General features: G+C 39.1%; 2 protein-coding genes across 15 annotated transcripts in view; both read right to left on the bottom strand.

Annotated features, from left to right (window-relative positions):
* The window catches only part of TFDP1 (transcription factor Dp-1), a 38,361-nt gene extending 32,617 nt beyond the window's left edge, over nucleotides 1–5,744 (bottom strand). For 2 of the 7 annotated variants that reach the window (XM_058852815.1, XM_058852859.1), the window contains exons 1-2: nucleotides 4,977–5,115; nucleotides 4,099–4,210 (exon numbers count right to left, since the gene is read on the bottom strand). In XM_058852815.1, the coding sequence (XP_058708798.1) occupies nucleotides 4,099–4,110 (12 nt within the window). In that variant the 5' untranslated portion in view covers nucleotides 4,111–4,210; nucleotides 4,977–5,115. Of the gene's footprint in view, nucleotides 1–4,098; nucleotides 4,211–4,333; nucleotides 4,478–4,976; nucleotides 5,116–5,626 lie in introns of those variants that run through there. The other 5 variants (XM_058852850.1, XM_058852836.1, XM_058852821.1 and 2 more) reach the window with 5 other exon arrangements.
* Nucleotides 5,745–7,072: 1,328 nt separating this feature from the next.
* TMCO3 (transmembrane and coiled-coil domains 3) overlaps nucleotides 7,073–27,797 on the bottom strand; it is a 39,213-nt gene continuing 18,488 nt past the window's right edge. For 2 of the 8 annotated variants that reach the window (XM_058826279.1, XM_058826306.1), the window contains 5 exons: nucleotides 27,198–27,393; nucleotides 20,916–21,066; nucleotides 14,750–14,829; nucleotides 14,091–14,240; nucleotides 7,073–12,458 (listed from right to left, as the gene is read on the bottom strand). In XM_058826279.1, coding sequence (XP_058682262.1) covers nucleotides 12,345–12,458; nucleotides 14,091–14,240; nucleotides 14,750–14,829; nucleotides 20,916–21,066; nucleotides 27,198–27,393 — 691 coding nt within the window. In that variant the 3' untranslated portion in view covers nucleotides 7,073–12,344. Of the gene's footprint in view, nucleotides 12,459–14,090; nucleotides 14,241–14,749; nucleotides 14,830–17,961; nucleotides 18,126–20,255; nucleotides 20,323–20,915; nucleotides 21,067–22,631; nucleotides 22,863–27,197; nucleotides 27,394–27,797 lie in introns of those variants that run through there. The other 6 variants (XR_009276070.1, XR_009276068.1, XR_009276069.1 and 3 more) reach the window with 6 other exon arrangements.

The raw sequence follows: 27,797 nt of genomic DNA, 5'->3' as shown, positions 1-27,797 counted from the left end.
AGTTTTTTTTCATTTTCAATTTCTCTGTGCACAATTTATTTTTTAAACAGCTTGAAGCAGTCCATCCACTAATGGTGAAAAACAAACAATCACAAACAACAGGACTAGATAAGAATATTTCATTTACATGACTCATCTGTTCTAGTAAGTGTAATTTTGGAGATCAGAAGGAACCATACTCATTCCTTTTGTCTAGCCTCTTTCTCTTCAATATTTACTGTAACACCATGCATTATCCTCAATAACAGATCCAGTTCCTGCAAGTGGTTGTATTAAGAGTACAGAAATTCAGCAGACAATAGATCCACTGCTCCTGCTACCTCTTTCCTCCACTGAGTGCTGGAGAAAATATCCACAAGCAACTCTTTCCTTATGGTTCCTTGAGAGGCCTCAGCAGTTCAGCAGTGACAGAAGTAACTGAGGGGAGAAACATGGTCACCCCACAAGTTGGATCTTCAGCCATGTTACAGAAGCTGGTAATTTAGTGGTGGAAGGTACGTTAACCAATGCTACTAAAAAAAGTATTTATCATCTTAATTTACAGATAATTCTCAACATATAATTGAATATAAAAGTGGCCAGCAAGCAGTGCTCAGTCTTATCCTGGGAGCTGGAAAAAAAAAAATCTATCAGATTTGTTTCTTGCTACATTAATTCCTTCTACTTCATTCTATCCTGCCTATTGGCTGTACATTTGGTTCCTTCAGCTCCTGCCTGGAAGATGCCACGTTTTTTAAATAGTGGAAGAGTTCACAGGAGACAAGGCAAACTCAGAGTGATACTGACTAACCAGAAAGAGGAGTTCTGACTAAGATGAAGTCTCTGGAGACTGCCCATATGCAAGGACCAAGAAATTTCCCACACATTGCAAATGGAGGTGCAAAACTGTACCAAAAACTCCTGATCTCAACTTGTCATCCAGACTCTGAAAAGCAATGCAATGATCCCACTCTCAAGGTACACAAGTCCTTGAGATATGGCAACTGCTGTTCTCCTGTCCACATGTATTTTTCCATTGTTTCTTTAAACTGCACAAAGTGTAAAGCCTTTCTAGAAACTAAGATGTCCTGAATTGAAAGTGATATACAACATCTGCCTGATTCTGTTAGAATTGCTTCTCAGTTTCACACGGTGCTCCTAAATTCAAAAATGGCTGTGCTTATTGCTATTACCAGATCACACTGGAAAATTAGTGCTCCTTTTTTTTTTTGCCCTTTATCTTTACTGCACTTCAGATCCCCTACCCAAAACATAAATTGATATACCCATGGATACTTTAACCTTCACAAGCTAGTATTTCTTTTTACATTATTGTTTGTCAAGTTACCCAGCTACAGCATTGTGATTATGCACTTAAACTCCACCTGCAGGTTCTTAATTAAGGTGCTATGCATGAATATATTTTTTTCCCCCACCTCATAGCTTCCTGACTACTGGTGAGGAAAATCAAAGTATTTCACATAAAACCCCAAAATATACATGAAAAAAAAAAATTAGAATCAATGTTTTGCTGCTTATTTTCTCGACTGTACACTCTGAAAAGCATTAGAGAGATACATTTTAAAGTCATACTTCACAGAATTTAGACCTGGATTATATGGTTCATAAACATTATTTTGGTAGCTTGATCACTACTTTTGCAATTCTTTAATACTTTACAGAAACATTTCACTGGGTTTGTCAGTACTCTCCATCACGCTCCCCCATTTGTTCAATTATCCAGTAAAGTCTCAGGTCTGCAAATACTTACAAGTATTTGACTTTTCCAGCAGGTCTTATCAAATTATAGGTTTTGAAAAGTGGCATCAGAAGAACTGGAAGGGAGCAATAAAGGGAAAAGTGCTCTACTGCAGCAGGCAGGGAGAAGCATTAAGGAGGAGCGTGTTCTGTTGTGGTGCACCTTCCCCTTCTGCAGGCAGGGCTCCCTGCTCCACTGTCACCACAGCACAGGACACCAGCGGGATGCACATCACGCCTGCACTCCCAGGCTGGAGCACTCTGAACATCCCTGGCCATGGAAATGCCACCTGAAGCCCAGACTTAGGATTGCAGCAGCACGGCCCTTTCCACAGTTTAGCCATCTCAGCTCTGCTGAGAAAAAGGGAAGGAAGAGGCAGGAGCAATCATCAACTATGCCATCTTCTTCACCACTACATCTCACAGACAGTTAGAGCACTTGATGGGTGACATGGCAGAACTACAAGCCATTAATCACAGCAATATTTTCACATCAGAATGTTTAAATTTACAGCAACATGAATTTTCAGAGACTCAGTGCCCAGAAATTTAGTGATACTGTCTGTATCATGCCTAATTCCATTATTTTGCTTGAAAAAGAACTTGGACTTTGAACAAAAATATGAAAGTATCTTCCCTTCTGAAAACTAAAGAAGTGTTATACCAATTAACATCTCTATGTTATAGCATTAAACCACAATTCATAGGGCCCATATTCAGACCTAGAAATTTAAAATTTCCCAACACATTACGGTGTCACACTCAGTACACATTCTAGATGTCATGTAATGGTGGGTACAGTCTGCAAAAAGGTAAGCAGTTCATATTTCTTCCCTGAGGCAGGTTTGAAGTATATGTAGATGTTTTTAAGAACAGGTTAGACAATATTCAGTTAAGATTTCATACCCTTTCTAGCTACTCTGTTCCAGTGCTCAAGAACACTTAAAATTTTATCTAAAACCTGACCTAGATTTTCATTCTTCCAAATTCAGTTTATTACTTCTTTAAAAAGATACCAAAAAGCAACTTCTTTTCCTATCTGTAGCACCTTCTCCTATTTCTTAAGTTTACTGTGAGGTAGGTTATTCTTTCCTTTCTTCCTTAACTACCCTCTTTGCTAGAATAAACTAGAGCTTTCAAAAATAAGGTTTGTTCTTAAATGTTTTACTCTCACTTAGCTCTAGTAGGACATTCATCTGTATTTCCAGGTGCTAGCAACTCTTCACTTAGCTGATTTCTCTCCCAAAAGCTAATATTAAACAAATGTACTTTAGTATCTCAATTACTTTGAACTGTTTCAAACCATCTCCTAGTCTAACACTCCACTTTCGTTTTCTTCCCGCTTATATGGCCTATCATTCCCTGAACTCTGCTATCTGTAATGTACTTGGCCACCCTTATCTCTTCCAGGCAAGCTTTGAGTGACTACGTATGTCTGGTTGCTTCTCCACACATTAAGATGTTTTTCACTGAACTACTAAAATTCCCTAAAAGATTAAATTTTTAAACCACTCACTCATGGAAATTCCCACTATTTGAAAGCTGCAATATTCCACATTAGGTTGCAACCTGCTGTTTAACCAGTGAGTTGTATCACTCTTCTTTAGCTTGCATGCCATTGCTTTTTGGGGGTTTTGGGTTTTTTTGAAGGGGAGATCTATCCTAATTTGAATACAGGCTAGTATATTGTCTTCTTTTCAATAAGAAAAGATGAAAGCCCAATTATAATAGGCATGAACAATGACTGACATCTTAAAGGCAGAATAAATTGAATTCTTTTTATTAAGTGAAGAGCAAACAAGCTCCATGAGGCAGGTCGCAGAATCAAATCCGCCACCCTTAACGACAGCAGTAATGGAAATCTGTGGTGGAAGTTCCCAAAGCCTGTTTTTACAGACACTAACGGGCATCTTTTGGTAGACAGAGATAAACAATGAACACATATGGAGAATGAACCATCTTCCTTCAAATCTCTGATGCCTTCTTGAACTCAAGAAAGGCAACATTAGTTGACAGCAGTAGGCAACGACAGCCCCGCCGTCTGAACAACGCTTGCTGGGTTTTTTCAATCCAATCCAAACCCAAGCTGTTTTAGTGTTCAATATGAATGCACATAATGACAACGGCCCAAGTGCTGTTATTAGCATAGGGAATTCTCAAGATTAATCACTCTGAAAAAATGGCAGCAGATCTGAAGCTGGTTTACACTGTCTACAGGAAAACAGCCTAGGCTTGATGCACAGTATAGATAAAAGTTCCACGTATTCATCAATGCCAGCTATTATAAAGCATGACCCCATTTGCTTTTGTTAATAAAAACATTCTATGCTTCTACATTTTATATGCTACAAATATACTTACATCTTTTGCCATGTTACCAAAGACTAAAAACCAGTCGTTTTAAAATCTTGATGGCTGCAGGACACAGGGACAATGCTATTTTCTGGAAAGCAGAAAGCAAAGACAGCACCAGCTATAAAAAAATGAAAGGAGGGAAAGTTTTTACAATTGAAATTATTGACTACTACCAAGTACAATTTACGTTTCTTTTTGAAAAAAACACGTTTTTAAAAAGGGGAAAGTTTCCCATCACCACCTTTTCGTCCCCTGAGCCCCACGCTCACGTGTGGGGGGCACTCCTTTCGCGACGGCGGGGCTGAGCTGCGCCCCGGCAGCGAGAGCCCTTCCCCCAGCCCGTGTCCGATCCCACGCGAGGCCGGTCCCTGTCCAGCTGCGCCCCTTCCAACACCGAGCGCTGGGCGCGGGCAGCGATCACGGCCTCCTCCTCCCCACCCCCATTTCCAGCAGCAGGCACAAGTAGGCCCCAGGGGCAGCTCCCCCCGGGGCCTTCCAGCCCCGCTTTTCTCCTCCTCCTCGCAGGCGGACGGGCCGCGGCCGCACCGGGCGGCACAGACCGGCGGCCACCCCTGCGCCTCGGGCACCCCGCGCCCGCCCGCGCCCCCCGACCGGGGCCTCACCGCCCGGGCAGAGCCCAGAGCCCCGCGCCGCCTCCCCCCGGCAGCGAGGGGCCGCGCTAATCGCCTCGGCGGCGGGGGCGCGGGCAAGGGGGGACGCGCCCGGCGGCACCGCCGGCGGCCGCGGGGGGAAGGGGCGGCGGGCGGAGTGCGGGTCCGCGCCGTCCCCATCCCCACCGTGCCCGACCCGCCGCCGGCGGCGCCCCCCGCCGCCGTCCCACGCAACCCCCGGTGCTCCCATCCTCGGGCGCGGGCTGCCCGCACCTGAGCGGCCGAAGGCAGAGAGAGCCGGCTCCATCCCCCGCCGCCGCCCCGAGACAGGGACCCGGAGCGCGGAGCGGGAGCACCCCCCGCCCGCCGCCGCCGCGCTGCTGCCGCCGCTTCTGCTGCTGCCGCTGCGGAGGCGCCCGACTGCACATGTGCGGCGGCTGCGCGGGCCTGGCGGGAGGGGGCAGGGGCGGGGGGAGGCGGCGGGACACCGACATCGGCAGCCCGGGAACAGGGGAGGGAAGCAAGGAGGGAGGAGAGGGCACCGGCAGGGACCGCCTTCCCCCCCCGCGCTCCGGGGGAGGGGGTGCAGGGAGAAGAGGCGGCGGGGGAAGAGGGTCTCCCCCGGCGGGCTGTCACTTCCCAGCGCGTCTCTGTCCCCGCCGGCCGCCAGCCCGCCGGGCTCCCGGCCGGTCGCCCCCGCACGCCGCGGCCCCGCACACCTGCCCGGCGCCGCTGCCGCCGAGGGGCTGCCCGCGGGAATGGGGGCGATGCGGGTAAACGAGCGGAGACGAGCGAGCGCAGCCATCCCCCCCTCTTCCCACGGACCCTGCGCCCGCGACCCCGCCACTCTTCCCCGTCTCTTCTTTTTTTCTTTTTTTTTTTTTTTTTTTTTAATGAAATAAAAAAAAAAAATTGAAACTTACACTTTTGTGCGTCCCCCTGACGCTGCGCGCTGACGTCACGGGCGCGGCGCGCCTCGCACGGGCACACGCGGAGCGGCCAAGCCAACCCGCCCGCCCGCCGCTCCAAGGCGCGGAGGGAGCCGGGGATGGAGCATGCGCGGGATTTTCGCGCCTTCTTCCGACTCCCCGCCCGCCCGCGGTGCCGAGCGGTGCCCGCGGGCGCGGCCGCGCTGCCGGCGCGGAGCGGGACCCGGCGGGGCAGGGCCGTGCGGTTGCGTTGCCACAACATCCTGCTGCCGGTGCTTCCTCATCGCGTTTTGCCCGGCCGTTACTCGAGCAAAGTTTCGCTTGCAGCGATCGTTGCTAAAATTAGGGATTTTGTGGTAATCCAAGCCATGGTTTTCCTTGGGGCGATTGCAGCTCTTAACCTTGCGCCCAAAACTAAAGCACCTCGGGGCTGTGCAGCCTCTGCGTGCAATGACGACCGCAGGAACAGAGCATGCTAGCGAGGGTTGTGTGATGTAATTACATCATTGTCCCCTAAATTTTGGGGGAAAAAAACGCAAACAACCCAAAACCTGCAGCGTTGCTGGGGGGCTACAAAGGCAGAGCCGCTATAGTGGAAACTGCGGGAAAGCCGAGAAAGCTCAAGAGTCGTGTTGCTCATAGGGGTGGATGCAAGGCTGATTGATGGGGAGGAACTATACACAGTTCTGCACGTAAAATCAAGACTGCACGGTGCAAGGCTCCTCATAACGCAATGAAGAGGGGAGCAGGAAGTAAAAGCCTCGTTCTTTCGCTAAAATCATGCTGCTTCCTGGGAAAGAAGACTAGCTGGGAATAGAACACACGACCACAGAACCACTACATTGCAGCAGCTGACATATCCAGCAGAGAGTGCTGGAGAAGATGCATTTAACGAGTCGACGAGATTCGCATTCACTTTTACACCTTTTTTTTCTTTTTTTTTTTAAGACATTGAATTGTTGTGCTTTACAATAATAATTAAACACTAAGTTCATTTTCCTGATAAATAGCAATCTTCGGAGTTTCTAATAAACAATACCTCCCCCCGCCGCCCCACCCCCCACCCCCCCCCCAACGTGCTGCTCTAGGGTTATTACCCCATTTCTTCATGCCTCTTGATTAAGCTTAACGGCAGTGGACATCAAAGAAAGAAGGTGATAATGAAAATGTATTTGTAACTTTACAACTTTTCAGAAAGCAGCAAAAACTTTCCCACACAAAACCCATAAGCCAGCTGCAGAAAAAAAAAATGTTTCCTGAAAGACATCTCCAGTAGATAGTGCTGCTCTCCACCCTCCAGGTCATATATACTGTGCCCGAGGGTTCAAACCGTCTATGTATCTCACATCCCTACCCACCCACCTCCCGCTCTTTTGTTTTACATTAATTCTAGTAGGAAAAACACTTGGGAGTCAACAGAACAAGCACAAACAAGGAGTGTCCTAATTTGTTAGAACTTATTTGATACATACTAACTGCCCAAACACGCCCAACTCTTGGATAGTGTTTGTTTTTTTTCTTTAGCCGAGGCTCTTCACAACGAATTTGAAGTATTTGTACCGGTGAAAAAAAAACTTTCAACACTTCTCTAATCTCTGAGCACACCTTTTTCAGGTATTTTGGAGCTTTAGGATTTCGTTTGCGTAGTAGTGTTGGAAGGCTATTCCACTTCACAGTTGTCGGGGGAGTGCCTCTCTTTTGAGGGTGCACGAAAAGCAGAACATATCATAACTATAAACAGCATCAGCGTGGCAGGACTGCATGACAGATGCAAGGAAATAGTCTCAAGAGGTCATCTAGTGTATAGGCAGAAAGCTTCAAGAATTGCCAGAGGAAATGCAAGCAAACAGGGAGCCATGCAATCTGAACACTGCGGCGTGTACAAACTCGTGACTTAATTAAAGACCTAATGCCACCTGACCACCTTGTCAGCATCTGGCCGTGTCAGGAGGTACCATCTCCCAATTCTCAAATTTCTACTCTATTTTAGGAAATAAAACATACAGCTTGGTAGCATAACTTTGAAAATTTTACTACCCTCTGATCTAGGTTTTGCCCCCCAAGGCAGGATCAGTTCTCCCTAAGTCACTCTTGTCACGCCATTGTCCAGTTTGTTGTCTCCAGCAAGCAGAAGCTTTTCCTAGTCCCGTTGTCCTTAAAGTGTCAGTAAGTCCAACCTGGCAGTGGTAACAACTCAACAGAGGTGGTGGGAGAACCCAAGAAGCAAATCTCCTGGGCTAAGAAGCAAAGCTGTTAGAGGAATACCTTTCCCTTCTGCCTTTAGTGGTTGAGTGGGCTCCACATCTCTCAGTCTTAGGGACATGTCAGTGTTCTTCCTCCTCCCTGCAGTAGTTGCAATGGCTTCCTCGTTGTCAGGTCAGACACTGGACGTCTGATACTTTGCTGCTCCTTACAAGCCACTGCATTACCCACAAAATAGTAACACTTAGTGTGGCTTGCCTCTTGTCATTCAGGGATCCTGTTTCCTCCACCTTTGGCACTGCCCACATGCTGGAACACTGCCAGGACAGGGCAGAACTATGGATTCCTTCCCTACACTAACCCCAGGAGTGCTTTTGTGGTTAGATTGTTCCTGGGTTCGTTCCAAGAGGCAAGACCACACTAGATTTCTCAGTCCCTCCATCAAGCATCATTGTACAGCAATATCCTGTCACACAAGGCCCCTCCACATCTTTCTGCCTGCAAAGCTTAGGATGTCCAATCATCAAACAAGTGAAGTACAAGGCTTTGTGAGGATGCTTTTCCTCATATTAGAGAATTACAGGAAGTATAAATTCTTACAGCTTTTAAAAAGCTATGTAGTCCCATGGACTTAGTCCACTATCACCACATACTTGAGCCATCCTAGACCTACATCAGTCACAGTTTCAGGAAACCAGCTCCCACAAATACCTTCCTACTGACAAACTGAAGCCACCTGCTTTGTATGGGATAAGCCGCAAGTAGGTTGGTTGTGGGTCCATATACACCAATCTGACCCCAGGGCCAGGGAAATGGCTCACAAAGCACAGCCCACACTACCAGCTTTTACACTACTTTGGCTCCTTTACCTTCACAGAATTATCAAGGATAGCAATTAAGGGGTAACACACAAGAACTCAAATTTTCAGAAAGCCATGCCAAACAAGCACAGCTAAGCCCACCTACAAAATAAATCAACCCAAAAAAAACCCCACAAAAAACGAATCTCAACCCCAAATTATGTTAGCTGAATGAATTGCAAGTCAAGCACAAAGCAGACCTTCCTTTTCACTCCCTTAAGTTCAGTTTGACCACAGGAACATCTTCTCATCACTTAATGAAGTTTCTGCTCTGTATCAGTGTTTCTGTATTCAAATGATGCTGATCATTAGTTAATGAATGAGGTAGAACCATTGTCCAACAAGCTGGAACAAAAATTTCCAGAAAAAGACCTTTTGTTTTTCAAAAAACCTTCAACAAATCAGTAGATTTTCCTTTCAGGGCTTCTGGAACTTCTGCTTTAATTTTATCTGCTTGACACAGAAACAGAATATTCAACAGTACAAGCATAAGGTTTCCAAAAAGCTGCAATTATATCTAAGTGGGCTGGTTATGCAATATTCTCCCCATTTTCCATACAGGAATGAGTGATCATTCAGTAATAAGGTCTGTTGTTTCTATACTAAGATCATATCATGAGACTACCCCATTTGGACATGGAATTATGCATGGAGCCATTATTTGCATTTCAGGAAACATTTACAGTATCTCAATATACCTCCATATATCTATGAGGCAATCTCAAATGTCTGATTGTAAACAAACTTACCATATGTCTGTTAAGATTACTAATTTGCACATATATCTAATATTGAACCAGGCAATCCAAGTCAGTGTCAATAAAGAGGGACAGGACACCAGTATTCACACGAGGCTATTTCTCTTCCCCCAGTTCTCCAAAAGCCTAGCCAAGTTCTCCTGGTTTTGGCCAGGACAGAGCTTTCTTCACAGTAGGCATGAGGAGGTGGAAACTGGAGTGGTGTGGGCATGTGTACCTCATTATTCTATACCAGCCTACCTCATTGGCAGAGGCAGGGAAAGGGGCTCCCTCTCTTACTTCCAGGAAGAAAGGTGGCCCCTTTGGCTGTGGCAGGCTGGGGAACTGTTGTCTGGGGGTCCTCTTTGTACACTTTTGTTATTAATATTGTTGCTGTTACTGTTTTCTTCTCTCATTGCTGTTTCCAGTAAATGGTGCTTATCTCAACCCATAATCTTTGCCTTTTGTTCTTCCAACTGGGGGGAGAGGGGAAACAACTGACAGCATGGTTTTGGTGAGAGCACTAAATTGGGGAATACCATTCCTAAACCATGACAAAGTTTACTTGGGAGAGAGCTGAGAAAGATGAGGCAACCAGTAAGGTATCTAGCTGCTTGCTTTCCTTTTTTGAACATGGCACCAAAAGAGCTTTCCACCCAAATCTTTTAAAAGATATGAAAAAAAATATTTTCTTTCTTTTAAGAGACACAAGCCATCAGTGTTTCCTAGTCTCCTTCCTAACTTTTAAAGAGTTTTCTAGAGAACTACAACTACCCACAGCAATTTATTTAGATAAGTTTTACTCCTCACAGGTGTAATACATCATATAATTGCTTCAAGGGCTAACTAAGTCACATAATAGAAATCATACAGAAGTCTCTACCATGACCTGTCATACGTTTTTTCCCTTGAAACAGGTGGCAAACTACACATGAAATAAGCATCTTTCAAAGCCAAAATGAAGTATTCCAGAGAGATGCTTGTATTTCATGCAGAAACAATGAGCTAGGTCAGTAGATGGGAGTGGATAGGACAGTCAAGAAACAAATTTTGTTTTGAGGTACCTGGAAAAGAATAAAACATCTGAGCTAGTAGACTGTTAAATGGAACCATATAACTTGAATTGCTCCTGTATTTTGAATAAAAATACTGAAACACGCCAGAAAATCAGTTTTGAGTTTCTTTTATAGATTAATCTTATTAAAAAATATTTTATTTATAGGGCAGCTTTTTGCTCTGCATTTGTCTGTTTTGCAACAACTTTTGAAACCATTTGAGGAGAGATGGAATTGCCATACATTCCTCCAATCTTTATGAAGTATTATGCCTAGAGGGAAAGCCCCAAATTCAGTGAGCAAGAACTCAAATATGATGATCTCTACCCTGTCCCACCAGTACATACACACTCCAGACTAATCCAAGTTTCATTTGGACAAGCCCAGCAGATGTCAGAGAAAACACTGAAGAAACTGAGGCTGCTACAGGGGAAAGAGGTATAGAGCACAAAAATCCATCCAAAGCTTTGTTCTGCTGCTTGGAGGACAATTTTCATTTTAATTGGCAATTAAACCTCGTAACATGCATTTTTCGAACCATTTTGTGGCTATCAATGTTATTTCAGATGACACTGCAATACTGACTGAAGTGTTAATGTATCTTAAATGGTATTGGTTTTATCAGATAAACCTCAAGATGATGCTTAAATGCTTTGTCAGAGTAGACTATAGCCTACGAGTAAGCTTTCTCTATGACACTTAAAGAATGGGTTTTTACAAGACCTATCTCACTACATACAACATTTTAAAGAAAAAACACATTTAAAATCACATTCAAAACACTGTTTTCTAAAATATCGTGGTATTTTAAAAAGACTAACAATTTATTCAATGTAAAGGTAACTTAAAAGGTCATGAGGTTGCAAATACACATCCAGTCTGCTGTTTCTAGTTTTCTGCAAGTTAATTTACTTAAAATAATTTCAAATCTAGAATAGTGTCAACTATGATCCAACTTCCAAGGTTACAGAAGTGCTATTTTTCACATCTAATTGAAATTACACTTCCCAGTTTTACTACATTTCTTTTTGATTTAAAAGAAAACATCCCTGTAAACCATTACTGTAGCAGCATTTAGCAACAAGAACAGGAAACAACTGTCAGTCTGCAAACATAAGTTATGCCCTTTCTTACTGTCAATTTTTAGTCAAATATGGAAATAAATACAAGAGCTAACACAAAATATACCACTATAAGAAAATACATTATATGCTGCAATATGGAATAAAATATCATGCAGTACTGGCTGCATGATTTGGAATATGTAATTATATGCTTGGAACTGATGCTAAACAGTTAAACCTTTTCTTTGTGTAGAAGATCACTCTTTTATTCACCATTAGAAATTTCTTTTGTAATTAATGTTATACTGCTATATTAAAATCCTAAATGTGAAAATGACTCAAGTCATTTAGTGAAAGAAGATACCATAGGCACCATAATATATATATTTTTTTTTTTCCTTTTTGAACAAAATCTGGTGATGAACCAGCATTAACAGGATGAAAATTAAAAGGCACATTCAGGCAAAAAAATAATCAACATAGTTTGCATGATGCTATATTTTAAAAAAATAATTTATGCTCTGAGTAACAGATTGGATCAGAAACAAATATTCTAGCAGATTCCAACCTGTCAGAGTTAAAGTAAATTTTGTAAAAGGTGTGCAAATCAAATGATGCTATTATTTTTTAGTATTGAATTTTGTTTTAAGGTCAGTATAAGGCTTATAACCAAGTGCTTGTCAAGAGGACTGACTACTCAACAGATCTTGTTTTCTGAGTGCATAGAAATACAACAAACAATGAAGGTGTTTTCCTTTCAAGAGGATATATTCTTCTATTTGTGCAAATCTTGATCAAGTGCTTGAGCGTCTTTCAGGTCTCGGAACACATTTCATAATTGCAGCTCTCCACAGGGCAGGGGCAAGTAAAAGGCTTAGAGTAGTAACACTCAGAATAAGAAGATAGACCTGCAAAAGGCAAATAAAAGCCATTACTCTCTTATCTACATGGTAATACAAAAAAGTATATAGAAGTGTGAGGAGATTAGACTCTTCTAGACCATGTTTTCAAGAGATTTCACCTGTCTTCCTAAACAACTTTGCATATTGCTACAAAAGCAAACAAGTGCATGCTCAAATCATCTGATTACCTGTTTACCTGGTGTGAAGATCCAATTTCAAAAACATCATTATGAGCTTATAGAAGAACAGTTGTTTTTATGTGAAGTGATCAGTTTTGAATATTCAGTGTCTGTTAAAAAGTCAAAGGCCAATTGTTTTAAAAAAAACCCCCTAAAATCCCCAAAAAACAAACCAAGAAGACCCCCAAGCAAGCAATCAAAAAAAAAAAAAAAACCAAACCCACCGCCACTCTAAACTATTCTGGTTTAATGATATAATGGCAAAGTTCACTGGTAGTTCACTTATAAAATATCTTTAAGTCATACTGTACATCTGAAAAAAAATAATATCCTAACTATGTAGTCTGAATAAGTCTTAGAAAACAGTGGCAGGAAGTAGTTTTGAGGTCTCAAGCAAAAGAAAGAGTTTAGGAAATTTCAGAGGTATACAAACCAATACAGTAGATAATCGTGTGAGAGCAGAAAAAAATGAAAGTCTAAAAGCTTCCAAGCTCAGTGGGTGGGCCCCTAAACTGGTTCTGTGATCACATACAGATATCTTGAAACTCTATGCAAACATGCAATATTTGTAACTCTTAATTATATGAAGGAGTGAACATGCAAGTGAATCACCTTTACCTACAAGTGAACTGTACTGTGTAAGTTTTTCACATGTGCTTTATTTGGAATTGGTTCCAACACTATGTAGTCCACTTGCTCAAATAATGAAAACCTCAGAGCACCAGGAGAGCATTTTTTGTGAGCAGAAGCAGAGGATAAAGCAGGTAGTACTAAAAAGTGAGGTCAGTTGCTGTATCTCTATAGCCATAATTTACTTAATTTCATAAATCAGACTTCATCTTCCAAATAAAAGTAACATTCTCACAGGTTCAGTATAAACTAAGTTTAGGGCTTCTTTCCTGGGGGACATTTTTCATGACTACCAAAAACATTGGTTGTTTCTTCTATGGAAGATTTAAAATGAACAAACTTTACAGGTTAAAGTGATTACAAGTTTATTAGCTTGTTTAAATGTTACGGCAATTTTCACAGTATCTGCTCTCTAGTTCTTATTTACTGGTATTTCCTTCTTCAAATCCTATATTCTCTCTGTACTGTACTCTCCTATACCTCCTTTAATAACTGTATCAATATTTTAAAAGCAAAGGCCTCCCAGTCTTTGTGACTTGGGTGCTATCTGCAACTCCTGTTCACCTAGTTGAGTTGTGAGAGAAGTTAAAGTATTTATAATTAAGCTATTTAAAACACTAAAAACCAATATGAAACAAATAAAAACCAGCACTAAGAATCCTGTCAGGGACATTCACGTATCCATTTGTATGGGATGAACCTACTTTTTTAGAGTTGAGAGGTGCCACAAAATTGGAGTGTATTGGTATTTCAAATACTGGGATTTTGTATTACAGTGTAAGTTATTCAGGTGCAAAAAAATGAAGTTAATAACCACGGAACAGCTTACCTCCCGAGATATGATCCCTGCTCTGCGTGCTCTACTTCCCAGAACAAAAGAGAATTCACTGACTTGTGCCAGTCCTGCTGAGACAATCCACTTGATATATTGGCTGGTCTTTGGAAGAATCAAAGAAAGGACAAGCACTGCCAAGACAAACTTTAAAAACAGGTTTTTTGAGTTATTGTGGGTTTGTTTTGTTTGTTTGTTTAAATAAAGAAGTGCAATAAATATAATAGTACTATCTCTGTAAGATATATAGCATCAAATAGAATAATTTTTGACATAATATAAAATAATGGACTTGCAAGTGTGTCTTCTGTAATAATGTCAAAAGAGACAAATATAAATTGAACAGTAAAAAGTAGCATCTTCTTTACTATAATAAAACACTTGGTAACTGTCACAAATCCCAAACTAGAGAAATAGATGCTTTGCCACATGCAACTTACTTTTAACATGAAATAACTTTCTTTTTAAATATCTGAAGAATGTTGTATCAAACTGTATTCTAATTCTGATTCCTCCAAATACGGGTTTGCAGTAATATTCTCTGTTATATATCAAATGTTCAGTTCTTGCACAGAATTTTCTTTAGGGCACACAGCACAAAGATTACTTAGATTATTGAAATTAAAAAATATTTTTTGAAAGTATAAAGAAAATACCTTCATTATGACGACAGACAGTGTAAGGAATAGCAAGACTGTGAGTTCATATATTACAAACGTGGGAAAAACGTGAAGTCCTAGAAGGAAAGAAAACAATAACACACAGTTTGAGGCCAATATCTTACTATGGTAATCTTCTGGGTTAATAATATATTTTAATCGCAAGACTGTATTCACAGAACCAATCAAACAAAAAGCCTTAACTTACCAACCAACCACTTGATCACTAAAGCCCTAACTACCTACTTGATCACAAAAGCATTCCCTGCAATATCCAGCCCTTTTTTCCTTTGGGGAGGTTTAGCACAGGCAATACTCACAACTGAATTAAGTTACATATGACTGATGCACAAGTACTTTCATTTCTAAAGCCTTCTGTCTTCCACACCAGTCAACAATACAAAATCTGAACTGAAACACACATCTAATGAAAGCTATAAAAATCCTGCAAGAAAGTAATTCCATTGTTATGCACAGTCATTGTAATATTTTGCTGGTCATTTAATTTGTTTTTATGATATGGTAATGGACTATCACAGTGGGAGGAACATGATACTCAGTATTTGCATAGACTACAGCTATAACAGAAATCCAAACTGTTTTCATTCTCTAACCCTCACTTCCAAACACTGAAAGTCATCTGAACTTGAACAGTCACTTAGACTGGAATCAGGTAAAGCCAGAAACCCCTGAGCATAGTCTAACAGTTAAGGAATTATAGAAAAACCCAGTTATGATATTGATGGGGTTTCTTTTGTTGGAGTAGATCGTCTTTGGAATTTTTTTGCAATATTTCGCCATTTTAACTTGGTAATTTTATAAAGAAAGGTAACAAGAACCACAAAGAACTCAGAAACATAAAACTAAATCCTGTAAATATTAAACATAAGAAAAAGAAATATTTGTTGGAGAAGTCCTAGAGTCACTGAGGAATAATCTTACAAACTAAGTCCATTTTTATCTCCTGAAGCAAGAGGAACTTGCGTAGGCAAACATAGCTGCATGTCTTCGGAAGCGCGTTTCTTTTTCATAAAACCTTCTAAAAAGTGAAATCGAATGTGGTGTTCCCGACAAACTCATAATAGCTGGCATTTCTCCAACTCAGTTATTTCTGATGAAGGACAGGAATTTAGCTTTCTAAAGCATAAGGCATGTAAATCAATGCTGTAAATAACTTCTTATTTTAATGTGGGACAAGGTTCCACCAATTTTCCCTCCCTGTAAGTGCTGCAGACCCAGATGAGCTGTAGAGAACCAAGAGTCGTCATCTCTTCCAGACTTACAGTAATTTCACAGGGTTTTATCTGTATGCACATTCAATTGCTGATGGAAAGCTTCTTCAATTACATCAGAGATCTTTACACAAGTGCCACCCAGTCAGCACCCACACACCCAGTTTTATTTCTTAATTTCTTTCCAACTACTGAAGCACAAGTGCAAAAGACTATCAAAGTAAGAAGAGAGACAGCTGAATAAGAGATGAAAACCACACCAAAAAAAGAAATCCACACATATGCACAGATGCATGTGGAAAGGGCAAGTAGCTTCTCTGTTTTCACTGTACATCATGTGCTCAGTCAGCTTTAGGCTGACCTCAGAAAATACATGAAAGCAATTAGAGAAATACATTCCATAGCAATGGCATCTTTGATAAGTGACAATTCTGCCAGATCTAGAACTGAAGGTTTCCAGGGAAGGCTATAAGTAAAGCCTAGCGCTCTCATCATTACTGATGGCACTATGTGTTCAGTTCTAGAGCACACAGGCAGTCTGAAGTCCATTTGAACAGCTGGCCACTGTGGAGATTATTGCCATATTCCAAAGAGCTGAAGCACAAACTACAGCAGATTTCTATACCAATCCTTTGGAGGAGAGTGTCTGCAAGGTGAAAACAAGCCTAAACCTCTCACATACACTATTCTGAGCAGACAAATCAACATCTCAGAAATCAAATTTTTTTTTTTAAGGAAACGAATCCTATCATAAGGTATTTTTATAGTTACTACAGACCTTTGCCCCATTCCTAGATGAAAACCCAGGGTAAGGCCAGAAGTGCTATCAGACTCCTATACAAGCACATGACGCCTTCCTGACAACACAAGCACCATCAGAAAGATTCATTTCATAGGCAGAATATGACATGAATACAGCCAATTATTGCAATGATTTTGATTTGACTAAGCTCAGGAGTAATTCTGAAATCATTCTCTAACATGGAAGAAACACTTCAAATAACTCAAAAACTTCAGTAGTGTCATCAGCACACACCATGTTGGCCAGCAGTCAACAGCTAGGATAACACTTAGGTCTGCTTTTACAGAGCTGACCACAAACTACAAGACTTCAGCTCTAAGCAGTGTTCACAAGGAGCTGGAACAGAGGCCTTGGGGGGCATCATTGTCAAGCCAAAAAGCACAGTTCACTGGTAGAAGTTGGTATGTATTCTGTAGACAATTACAGGCAAGACATTACACAACCTTTTTAAAAGTACTTTTTTCTTAACAAGTAAACTCCCTCTTTCCTCAATTAGACGGATTCTACCAATCTGCTGGATAGCTTCTAAACAGCATGTGAGGATCCAAATGTCTTGACCATATCCTGGTTAGATCCAACATCAAAAAAAGCCATCTTGGAGATCCCTGATGGCAAACAAGGCTACAAAAATCAGAACTCTGTGGGTCAAACTGGAGACAGCAGAATTAATTCTGACACATCCTCAAGACAAGACATCAGAAAAATCACATTAGCTATGCAATGAGATGCTGTCTCCACAAGGAGTCTTAATGAACCTAAGATCATAGCCAGCAAATGCAATAAATGCTACAGCCCTGGCTAGATCATTAAGCAGCAGAGGGGAAAGGCAATCTGCTTAATCTTTCTGCAAAGGGGAAAGTCCTTTTGATTCTATTGTCAGTTCTGAAAGCATGAAACCTCAAAGTTTCATTGTGCTCCATGCAGAAAAACAAAACATTAGAGCGGGATGGATAAGGAGAAGGCAATGCATGCCACCTAACAAATTCCAGTTGGGATCCTCCTTTGATTTTTCCAGATTCAACAGAAATGTTAAGAGGCTCACTGGACAATCTTTGTGTGCATGTTTGCTCTGGACAGTGGTGGTGCTGGCAGTGTCAGCATCACCCATCCTCTGAAGAAAAGGACTGAGCTGTTAAAGGGTTTTCAGCACCTTGCATTCAAGGTCCAACACTTACCATAGGAGTCACCCAGAAGGGAAATATGGAACCTGGCAGGTGGCTACATCTGTACAGCACATTGAAAACACACAACTTGTCAGTCACTGGAAGTAATATATTACCTCACCAGTGGCAGAAAAGGTCTTGATGCCCACTTTCAAACTCTATACTCCACATGTAGACTAAAAAAAACACGGAACTTTTTTAAAACAGTCGAACAGTCTACGCAAAGATGCCTTCCATCTTTCCAAAAAGTAATCAAAACTAGATCAAACGATGCATGGGTAAAGACATGTGTACTAGGTACAAAAACAAATGAGAAAGAAAGTGCCCAAAATGTATCTCTAATGGATTTGTCAAGATGTTCTCTCAAAACTACCAGTGAGGACAGAGACTAGCAGAAACTCTCTAACCTCAGCAGACGGCATAAAGAGTGCCAGGAACCTTGAAGAACACCAGAGGTCTAAATGAATGTACAGACAGAGTAACTCAAATTGCAGCTGTTAATGCCTAACTGCAAATTATTCCCTCAAATGCACCCAAGCGCAAATTTGAAAGCAGTACCATTGCACAGGTCAAGCTAAGGGCAGGTCCACTGCTATGGATATTACATTAACAAGTACTACTCAGCTCAGCTTTTAAGTTTCTGTAGTAAGAACAGAAAAGCAGGCAGTTAAGACAAGCAAAATAGGAATGAACTTTTCCAAATGACATACTTACAGTCACTTTTCAATTAAGATATTTTTTTCCATTTGTACCTTTTTTCTAAAGGGACCAGAAATTACACTACTGCAGTAGTGTTCCTCAGGATCTCAAGTGTTTCTGCTCTCTATAAGGTGCTTGCTGTATATAGTAACAAACCAACCTTGTCTTTAAGAAGAATCTTTCCCTGTGGCTTTTACATAATTTCACACAGGAGATCTCTATATATTTATACATACATATAATTTGCATGTGTACATATGTAAGTAGAGAGCAAGCAAGAAGTCTTTAAAAAGAAATCTAGTAAGAAGAAAAATTAAGGAATACTTCTTGCTCTACTCAGGTTTTCTTTGCAACACCACATCACGCCTTTTAAAACCTACCTCCTTGCCATCCCACAGAACTTCTTGTTAAGCACAAAATTTAAAAGTAAATGAAAGTAAAGGGGGGAGCAGGGGATAATTTTTATTTGGGGAGGAAGGAGATTTTGTTTGAGTTTGGGAGGTTTATATGGTTCTGGGTCTTCTTCTTTTGTTGGTTTTGGAGGGTTTTTTGTTGTTGTTTGGGGTTTCTTTTTAACAAGCAAGCATTATCATATTTTGTCAGAGGCCTGTAACATAGTTCTAGTTTTTTAGCTAATTTTCTTCTGAGGCAGGAATAATGTCCATTTTCTGTAAAATCACACCAATTTGTTAGGCAATTTTCTTTTCTCCCCTTCTTGCAATTATAATGGCAACATTTGTTAAACAGATTTTTTTTTTAAATTGTGTAGCAGAACAACTAAAATAATTTCCTTAGAGTACAATGTAGGCTGTATGGAGTGCTGCTAGCATGCCAACTGAGGTCTTGCTATTTTCTTTTACTCTAGTAAAATCTTATCTCTAGTCTTAATTTATGCAGCCACAAGAGTGTAGGACAGTATTTTTGTTCAGTCCCTTTTAAAATTAACTTTGGGCTTATAATCACTTGTCATGCTTTGTATCCCTGATAACACTATCCATTCCATCACCATCTTTACTGAAACACATAAACAACTTACATCTGTGAGCATTTAGCAATTACTCATCCAAGCTTGTCAGTTATATGGGCCCAAGTTTCATCAGAGCTTACCACTTTCCTCCCATTATTAAAAAATAAGTTATTCAAATACATGTATTTATTATTAAATGATCTGAGTCTTCAGCAGAAGCTTTTATCATGGGCAGGATTAAAAAAAAAAGAAAATTAGGACTGGCAAGCCTAGGTATTTAATTTTTTGTTTGACAGCCACCAGTTTTAGTTTCTGTTATGAAACAATGAGTATCAAACAGATACATAAGGAAAAACATTAAAATTATGCTGATTATAGGACTTTACTGTTATCTGAATAAATTTATGGAAATAAAAAGAACAATAAAAAACTTAACAGCCGAAGAAAAAGCAAGGGTGGTGTTGAAAAAATCCAAGCCCAACACCCAAGACTTTCTGAGTCAGTCAACACGAGTTGGAGGTTGGACTGGTGCACAGACAGCTAGAGAATGCAGCAGCTCTAAAGGAAGTTACTGATTTACTGTAAGTATTCTGAGTTAACTCCTTTTGGATATCAAGCATAGTGAGTTACTCCCTCATACCTCAATGCTGCATTTCAGTTGGCATTCAAGTAGTCTCTGAGACACATCTTTTTCAATTATTTTTTTCCTGCATTGAGAACATATAGATCACACTCTCCCAACTAAATTTCTAAAGAAACAAACTGTAAAAAATATGCTATTATGACATTCTGCTTCTATAGAAAACCAAGTCACAAAAATCTGAAATCTACTCTATCAATTGACTCAAAATAGTAATACAATTTTAGTATCAATTACAGCTGCTGGAAAGTCAAAAGAACATTCAAAAAACCCTCAATGAATCAACAACCAAACCAAGGCTTTTTTCTCTTAAAGTATTTAGTTACATGTTTGAAGTAGGATTATTTCAGAATTAACATTGAAATATTGACACTAAACCAAGAGTTGGGAGTACAACATTGAAGTATCTTCTGAAACTGAATGTTGCATTTAAAGTAGTAGCAAAGGCAAACCAATGTTGTGGTCAATTAACAGTACAGTATTTGAACAAAATAAAATCTATCTCCTCTCCTCACGTTATAGACACCATTTTTTTCTCCTCAACCACATTGTAAACAATGTTTTTATATATTACATATATTTTATATAGTATAGATGTAACATTATTTAATATTACATATAAATATCAAATATTTTAGAGTAAGATTTCTTGGAAGTTACCTATAGATGCAAAGAAAATGATGGCAAGAAAGTCACGTATTGGTTCAATACAGCACATAATCTCCTCAGTAACCATGTGACCCTGAGAAGAGATCAGAGCTCCGGCTAAGAAGCATCCCAGCTCCATTGAAACATCCAACAGCTCTGTGATCTGTTAAGGAATAACAGAGAATCTACTGCTGAGTGACTTTATATACCATTTCACAATGAAACCATAAAACTTTACATTATACCAAATGCAAATTACAATGTCTTTACGCAAGTTCAACAACAAACAGAATTCAGTGTATGTATTTCAATGTTCTGCAGTATTGTAATTATACAGAAGACTCACAAATCTAGTTTCTCCCTTTATGTTACCTCCTTTCCCACAAAAACTAAAATCAATTTCTTAATCTACATTGCAATGCTTTGTGTGACCCTTAAGGACCGCATCTGATTTCACAAGTCAGAGAGAGACTATGACAGCTTTGAAGTCAGGATTACATAATACATTGAGGCTGTGAAATAAAGCAGTAACAACAAGGTATTTTCTAGCTGTCAAACAAGAAGGAAGAAATGAAAATCCAAGTTTATATTTGGGAGAAGATTCTTAATCTAGCAGAAATCCCTGGAATAAATTATGTTTTATTATTGTAAATTTGGTTCAAATGTGCCTGTGTGCTTTACTGAACAGGGATTCATTTAAGTGTGTAAAGTAAACTGCTGAGATGAAGCTCAATGACTGCTTGAAAGAATTCAGACTGCTTAATTCTTTTTTAATACTTTAATGCAGTACTAGAAGAAGAGATGAAACACATGTAAAGAGACTAAACAAAACACAAAGCAACTGCTTAAGGCAATGCTTGGAATACAAAAAAAAGCTAACTGCACTTCTAATGTATGGTATAGTATAAAGCATGTTTTAAAATAATTACTTCAAAATCACGCAGCTGCAGATGGTCATCTTGCTGAGAAAGGAAAATGTTATTAATATTAATAGAACATTTAAAACCAACTACTTATTTTTATTCTAATTTAGATTAAGCAAAAATACACTGTAGTACATTTAGGGACACCATTCATCGTATCTTGAATGGTGTTTTACTGTAAGATATTAAACAAAAACTCAGGCAATATGAAACTAATGGAGGAGTGCAAAAGACACAATAAACAAGTCTCCATGCTGTGCATAAGATGCCACCTAAAAATAACCCCAAGACCTTTGCATATTGAGGTAATAATAATGTCTGAATGTTCATCACAGAACTGTATTTGTGATAACACTAATTTATTGCAAGATGTTTAATGTAAGAAATTGGCTCTGTTAACTAATATAATTGACTGCTGATCATGCAAAGCAAACAAGGCAATGTTATTCTCATTTTGACAGAAGGAATTTCAGTGCTTTTTAGAACAATTTGAAGTTGCAAGAGGGAAGAGGGCAATACATATACATGAAGGACTTTAAAAACACCAGGAGATGAATAAAATTAAGGATACAGTTATGAATAGGAAACATTTAAGTTCTTCTCAATCATACATTAGTTGTTTTAAAAGTCACAGTCTCTTGTGAATGATTAAGATCCAATATAACCTATTCAAATAAAATTGGAATTATTTTTACTACTTAGCTATAATCTTCACACACTTAAGTGCTATCAGCTTTAACAGAGCTCCACATCAAAACTTTTATAGCTAATATTTTAAACATTCCCTTGGACAGGATTAGATTACCATAAAGGAGGAGATGCAGCACATCTTGTACCAGAATTGCATGATACTGCACTGTTGTGAGAATCACTCTTCAAGCATGGAGCAATTTGAGCATGAAAGAAACATGTTTGTTCAGAAAGCATCAGACGTAACTGGAGCAAACTGCATGTCTAACTGGGAATTTGGTCCCACAGCATAAAAACTGAATTACATTCCTTCAGTTTATGGCAAACCAAGAGTGAGCTCAAGGGCCTAGTAAAAAAAATAGGCAAGTTTTACTATTTCTTGTCTAGTCTCTGGGTACTACACAACTTCAGCTCTACAAAATCCATAGGTCTCTCTACATACAGGAAAGTGTAATGTGTATCAGAGAGCAAGAAAAGAACCAAGAGTTACATCATCTTCATCTACTTTCTCCCCTCCTCCAACTTGTTCTTCAGATTTACAGAATCATCTAGGTTGGAAAAGACCTTTGAGATCATCGAGTCCAACCTTTATACAGAAATTACTTTTGCAATTCCCACCCTGGTTGCCAGCTGTCCCATAGTATTACCTACAAGTGGACACATTTCGTCAGCTAAAAGCGTAGCATCAGGGTTTATTATATATAATGTATGGGCACACACGTACTGGAGAGGACTTGCTTTACTGGCAAGAAGGCATTCGCAGCAGAGCTTTTTTACATAAGCAAAACCTGGGAAGTATTGAGCATTTAGTATTCCCTCTTTGCTTGCATCACTTGTAATGTTCAGCTTTCACCAAACAGGGCTGTAGCCATTACTAATCCCTGGGCTTTGCACTGTCCTCTTCTCAACTCTTGCATTACAGAAAGCTTTTTCAGTCAAAATGACATGAAAAATTTTGTCAATACACATGTTTTTCTCAACACAACTTAGTTTTCAATTGTATTCTAGCATCCCATTTTACTCCAATTTAGAAAGGATTGCTTTGCTTTCACTACAATATTGGATTTTTATGTTCAAATGTTCTACCACATCAATAAATAAAGAAATAAACATTACTGCTATAACATGTTCTGGGCAAATCTCAACCATCTGTTCAACAGTTGTTTTGCTTATATTCTCTAATGATGTCTATCTTATTGCTACTCTTTAATCATCACAGAAGCTTAATGAATATGGTAAGCCAGTAACATAAAATAAAATTTTGGTGGAAATAAAGGTATTAGAACGTCAGTCTTTAGTAACTTAAATCTGCTCAAGAGTTAAGGAGTGAATCTTAAGCTTGCATTTCAAGAAAGTGTAGCTGTAATGGAAACTGAAACAATTTTAAGTGAACCTTGTTGTCTATCTCAACGGTATTTTATGACATAATTAATTAAAATATTTGAGATTACAGTTCTTCCTTAATCTTCTTTTAATTGATAGAAAAGAGTTCATAAGCAGGTTATAAGCCACTGAGAAGTACTTCAGGCAAGCAAAGAATGATATTCCAATACTAGTAATTATATCTATGAGACACTGCAGAAAAACCTCAAAATTTTCATATGTAAAGTACTGCAATAACATCACTGTATTTTCAGTATATAAAGCAAACTGGCAATTTGCCTCCACCTGCTGCCACCATCCCAGGTCAGCCATCAGGCAGTGAAACTAGAAGCCACTTTTCCCCATGTGTAGGCACAGTCCTATAAAGACTAAATTTATATAATGTAACTGCTGTCCTTCTTGTCAGGTCAAGTTTTATATTTTTCCATTCCCCTTATAACATTCCAGAATTTCAGTTTTTAAAGGCAATAAAACTGACTACTGTTGTCCTGCAGGTTTCAAATACAGCACTTCATTATCAGGACAGTGTTTAAAGCCATCTTCCTTGTAATGTTTCCATACATATAGAATATGAAAAAGCAACACTACACCAGTGAATGCTCAGGCTGACATATACTTCAGCTTATCATGGTAAATATCTTGACTTAAAACTATCACTGAGCCATTTCCACTGATCCTGAATGGTCATGTTTAAAACCTTTAGTTAAGATTTGTTCCTTATGGTGCAATTTAGGAGAACAGTTCACCAATTAAAGCAAATAAACAATCAAATCACTATCTGCATAACTCAAAGCTTGAAAAGGAGCTGCTGAAAATATAATAATGAACTACTGAACCTTTGTTACTGAAGACAAGGTACATGATTCAAAGACGAACAATTTTGTCACTGTGTCATCTAAACTATTACAGGATTGGCACTTGACACAATCCCCACTTCCCAGCCCTGATCTGCCTAACTAGTTGAAGGATAAAAGGGAGAGGAAGTTCAATTATTTCTGAGAATACTGGGAACAGAAAGGGCATCTTAAGCTCCAAGTCTTACTAAAATATCTGTAGGTATAACAAGTTGCAGTGTTATCCAAATGACTCAAGTTCAGAAATGCTCAAAAGTCACAACCATACTCAAAGCTTCTCAACTGACATGATACTCCTTGTATGAAAATTGCTTACTCGCACTGCAGTATAGAAACCTCTTCTGTCTCATCTTCCCTCTTGTTCTCCCATACAGAATTTGCCCTTATCAGCAGGGAAATGGTAATTCTTAATTAATCATCTGAGATTTTTCAAACACAGGAACCAATCAAAATAAATCAAGTTTATATATAAGGAGCATTACATGTGCTGGTGTTACACATTAATCCAAATACAGAATAATCTAAGCTGAATCCCAGAATCCCAACTGAAGCCAACACTGAAGCATGTAATAAGTAACTATATGCATGAGACAGGAACACCATATCATCCCTAGACTCTTTTTCATCTATTGGAAAGGATGAGTACTGCAGAGTAACTCACAATGCTAGACAGTGAGTTAAATTATTTTATTTTAAAATGTATCTTAAATTTTCTAAATGGAACCACAGAGTTGTCTTTGGTTAAGGACACTAAAATAGGCACTCTCTTATTGATCCTCTACAGATTCAAAAGCTCTTTTAGAATTATACCAGTACAGAAAATTTTGTGTTTGCAGATTAATTATACAACCTCCTTCAATATTTAGGCTTGGCATTCCAAGGAGAAAGATCTTTGCAGAATCCATGACAGTTCAATTACTCATTGCAACCTGGCACCCAAAAACCTTAATTTAACCTTTCCAAAGATACATAACATTTTTTTCAGCTTAGACTGCAGTCACTCATCCTATGTTTGTATTCCTAACAAAGTACAGTATCCATACCAATTAAGATTGGTTTTCCAGAAGATTTGTTTGTTCACCTATTCAACTCAACAACCAAGCATTTTTTTACTTTATTTTTTTTAAGTTAACTTGTACCATTACTATAATGAATCTATAAGTGTCAGTGAATATCAAGCATCTCAACTGGTTCACTGATGTTACCTGCAGTATCCTTTTTACCATTGTCTTTGATAAATTATTCATTAACTTTAAAAAAAAAGAATTTTGAAAATGCTGAAGAAGCCTTCTGGGCTTGCAGTATAAATCCAACAAACTCAAACATATTCTCCCCCCTGATCTTTGTGTACACACATGTATTGTGAAAAGTCACATAGACAAACTCCTTGTGTATTTGAAATGCAATTTGGGTACAAGAAGCCAAATTTTATGTAGGCCATGGTTTTAATTAAAGTAAAATTGCTTCTAGATAGCACAATATTTTACACTTCAGTGGTTTCTTTGCTGTTTTTTATTAAAGTTGTTCTACAAGTGTAATGTTTGTTAGAAAGTAAAAATGAGAAACCAGTTTTGTTTCTTCTCTCATTAGAGGACATATCTGAAAAATGAATTGCTGTTTAGAGCAATGGCATTTTAAAATTATCCAATAGAAGTCACTAACTAAAGCTATGGTATCACTAACTAGCTTCTTTTTAAACTTCTTCCTAAAGAAGGCCAGCTTTTCCTGTTGGACTGTACTAACTAAGCAAACAGAAAACAGGCACAGGAACTTTTTGGCTTAATTATTCTCAGGGGATGTAACAATCTGTACATTCAGGATAATGGAGTGTCAAACCCACAATGTTATCAAGCAACTGTCACATTCTGCTCTCCCAGCAGTATAGTTTTTTAGAATGCTGAAATGTGAGATAGAAACAAAAAAGGAGAATGCATGGGAAAAAGAAACACACCCAATAGGGTTAATCAAAATCTAGAAACCTTAAGGCATTTCTCTACTTTCTTAACTTTATCCCAAAATGTGTCTCTCACACAAAAAGAAAATTATTTTATAATAAAAACAATGTTGAGAATTTGCTATTGAGAAGAAACTTGAGAGCAAATGTTAAAAATGTCATTATCAGCATCTCAAAACCCATCCTGAATTATTTTCAAATGCATGAAGTAGCCCACAATTAAAACTCAGATCATGATTCCTAAACTGGCTCTATTAAAAGCTAACAGCAAAATTTCAGCTGATTCACATTCAAATTGTATCTGTTCTTACTCATTTGAGCTATAACGCAGGAATCATCTGCACATTTGGGGGTTGTTTTAAAACAATTTAAAACCAAATAATTACAGAGGCATGTGTATATGCAATAACACTAAGAGTGATGGCTTTTGTGATACTGATGAAGTAAACTACCACATGTATAAAAATGTTTTATCAATTTAAAGGATTACCGTTAACATAAGGAAGGTGAACGCAGTTATTCCTAGAATGAGAATTTCTTTATTCCCTTTGCTTTCTGTGTGCAACTTGCGGTAATATGGTCCTATGAGATAAGTCTTTAGAACAAGACATAGAAGAAAAACAGCAGCCAGAGAAAACAGAATTTGGCCAATCAATATCAGTATTCTCAGAATTTCCTTGAAAATGCTGGAAGAGAAGAACAAACAAAAAGTTTCTTTCAAGGGCTCTCATACTTCCCAAGCAGGTTCCCCATAAATGAAAATACCCAATTCCATAAATGCTCAAAACTGAGTAGCTACAGGAAGGTATTTAGATATATCAGTAAACAAGATTAAGACTAAATCTGCGGAATGCCCAGAAACCTCTCTTACAGTCTAAAATTTACTTCCATGTTGATTTGATTTTCACTGACTGATCTTCAAGGCAAGCCATTAGGCACAATAATACTATCACTTAGTCTTTGACAAAAACATACCCTGCAGGAATAAAGAAAGTGAAGAAATTAACATTTCTTCTTACAGTAAAAAACTTTCACTAAAAATTTTAATTACCACACAGGACTAAAGCAGCTACAGCAAAGAGATTATTTT

The sequence above is a fragment of the Poecile atricapillus genome, chromosome 1 (assembly GCF_030490865.1).
Source record: "Poecile atricapillus isolate bPoeAtr1 chromosome 1, bPoeAtr1.hap1, whole genome shotgun sequence".
Lineage (NCBI taxonomy): Eukaryota > Metazoa > Chordata > Aves > Passeriformes > Paridae > Poecile > Poecile atricapillus.
The sequence above is the reverse complement of the archived record's forward strand: the minus strand, read 5'-3'. Positions and strand labels throughout refer to the sequence as shown.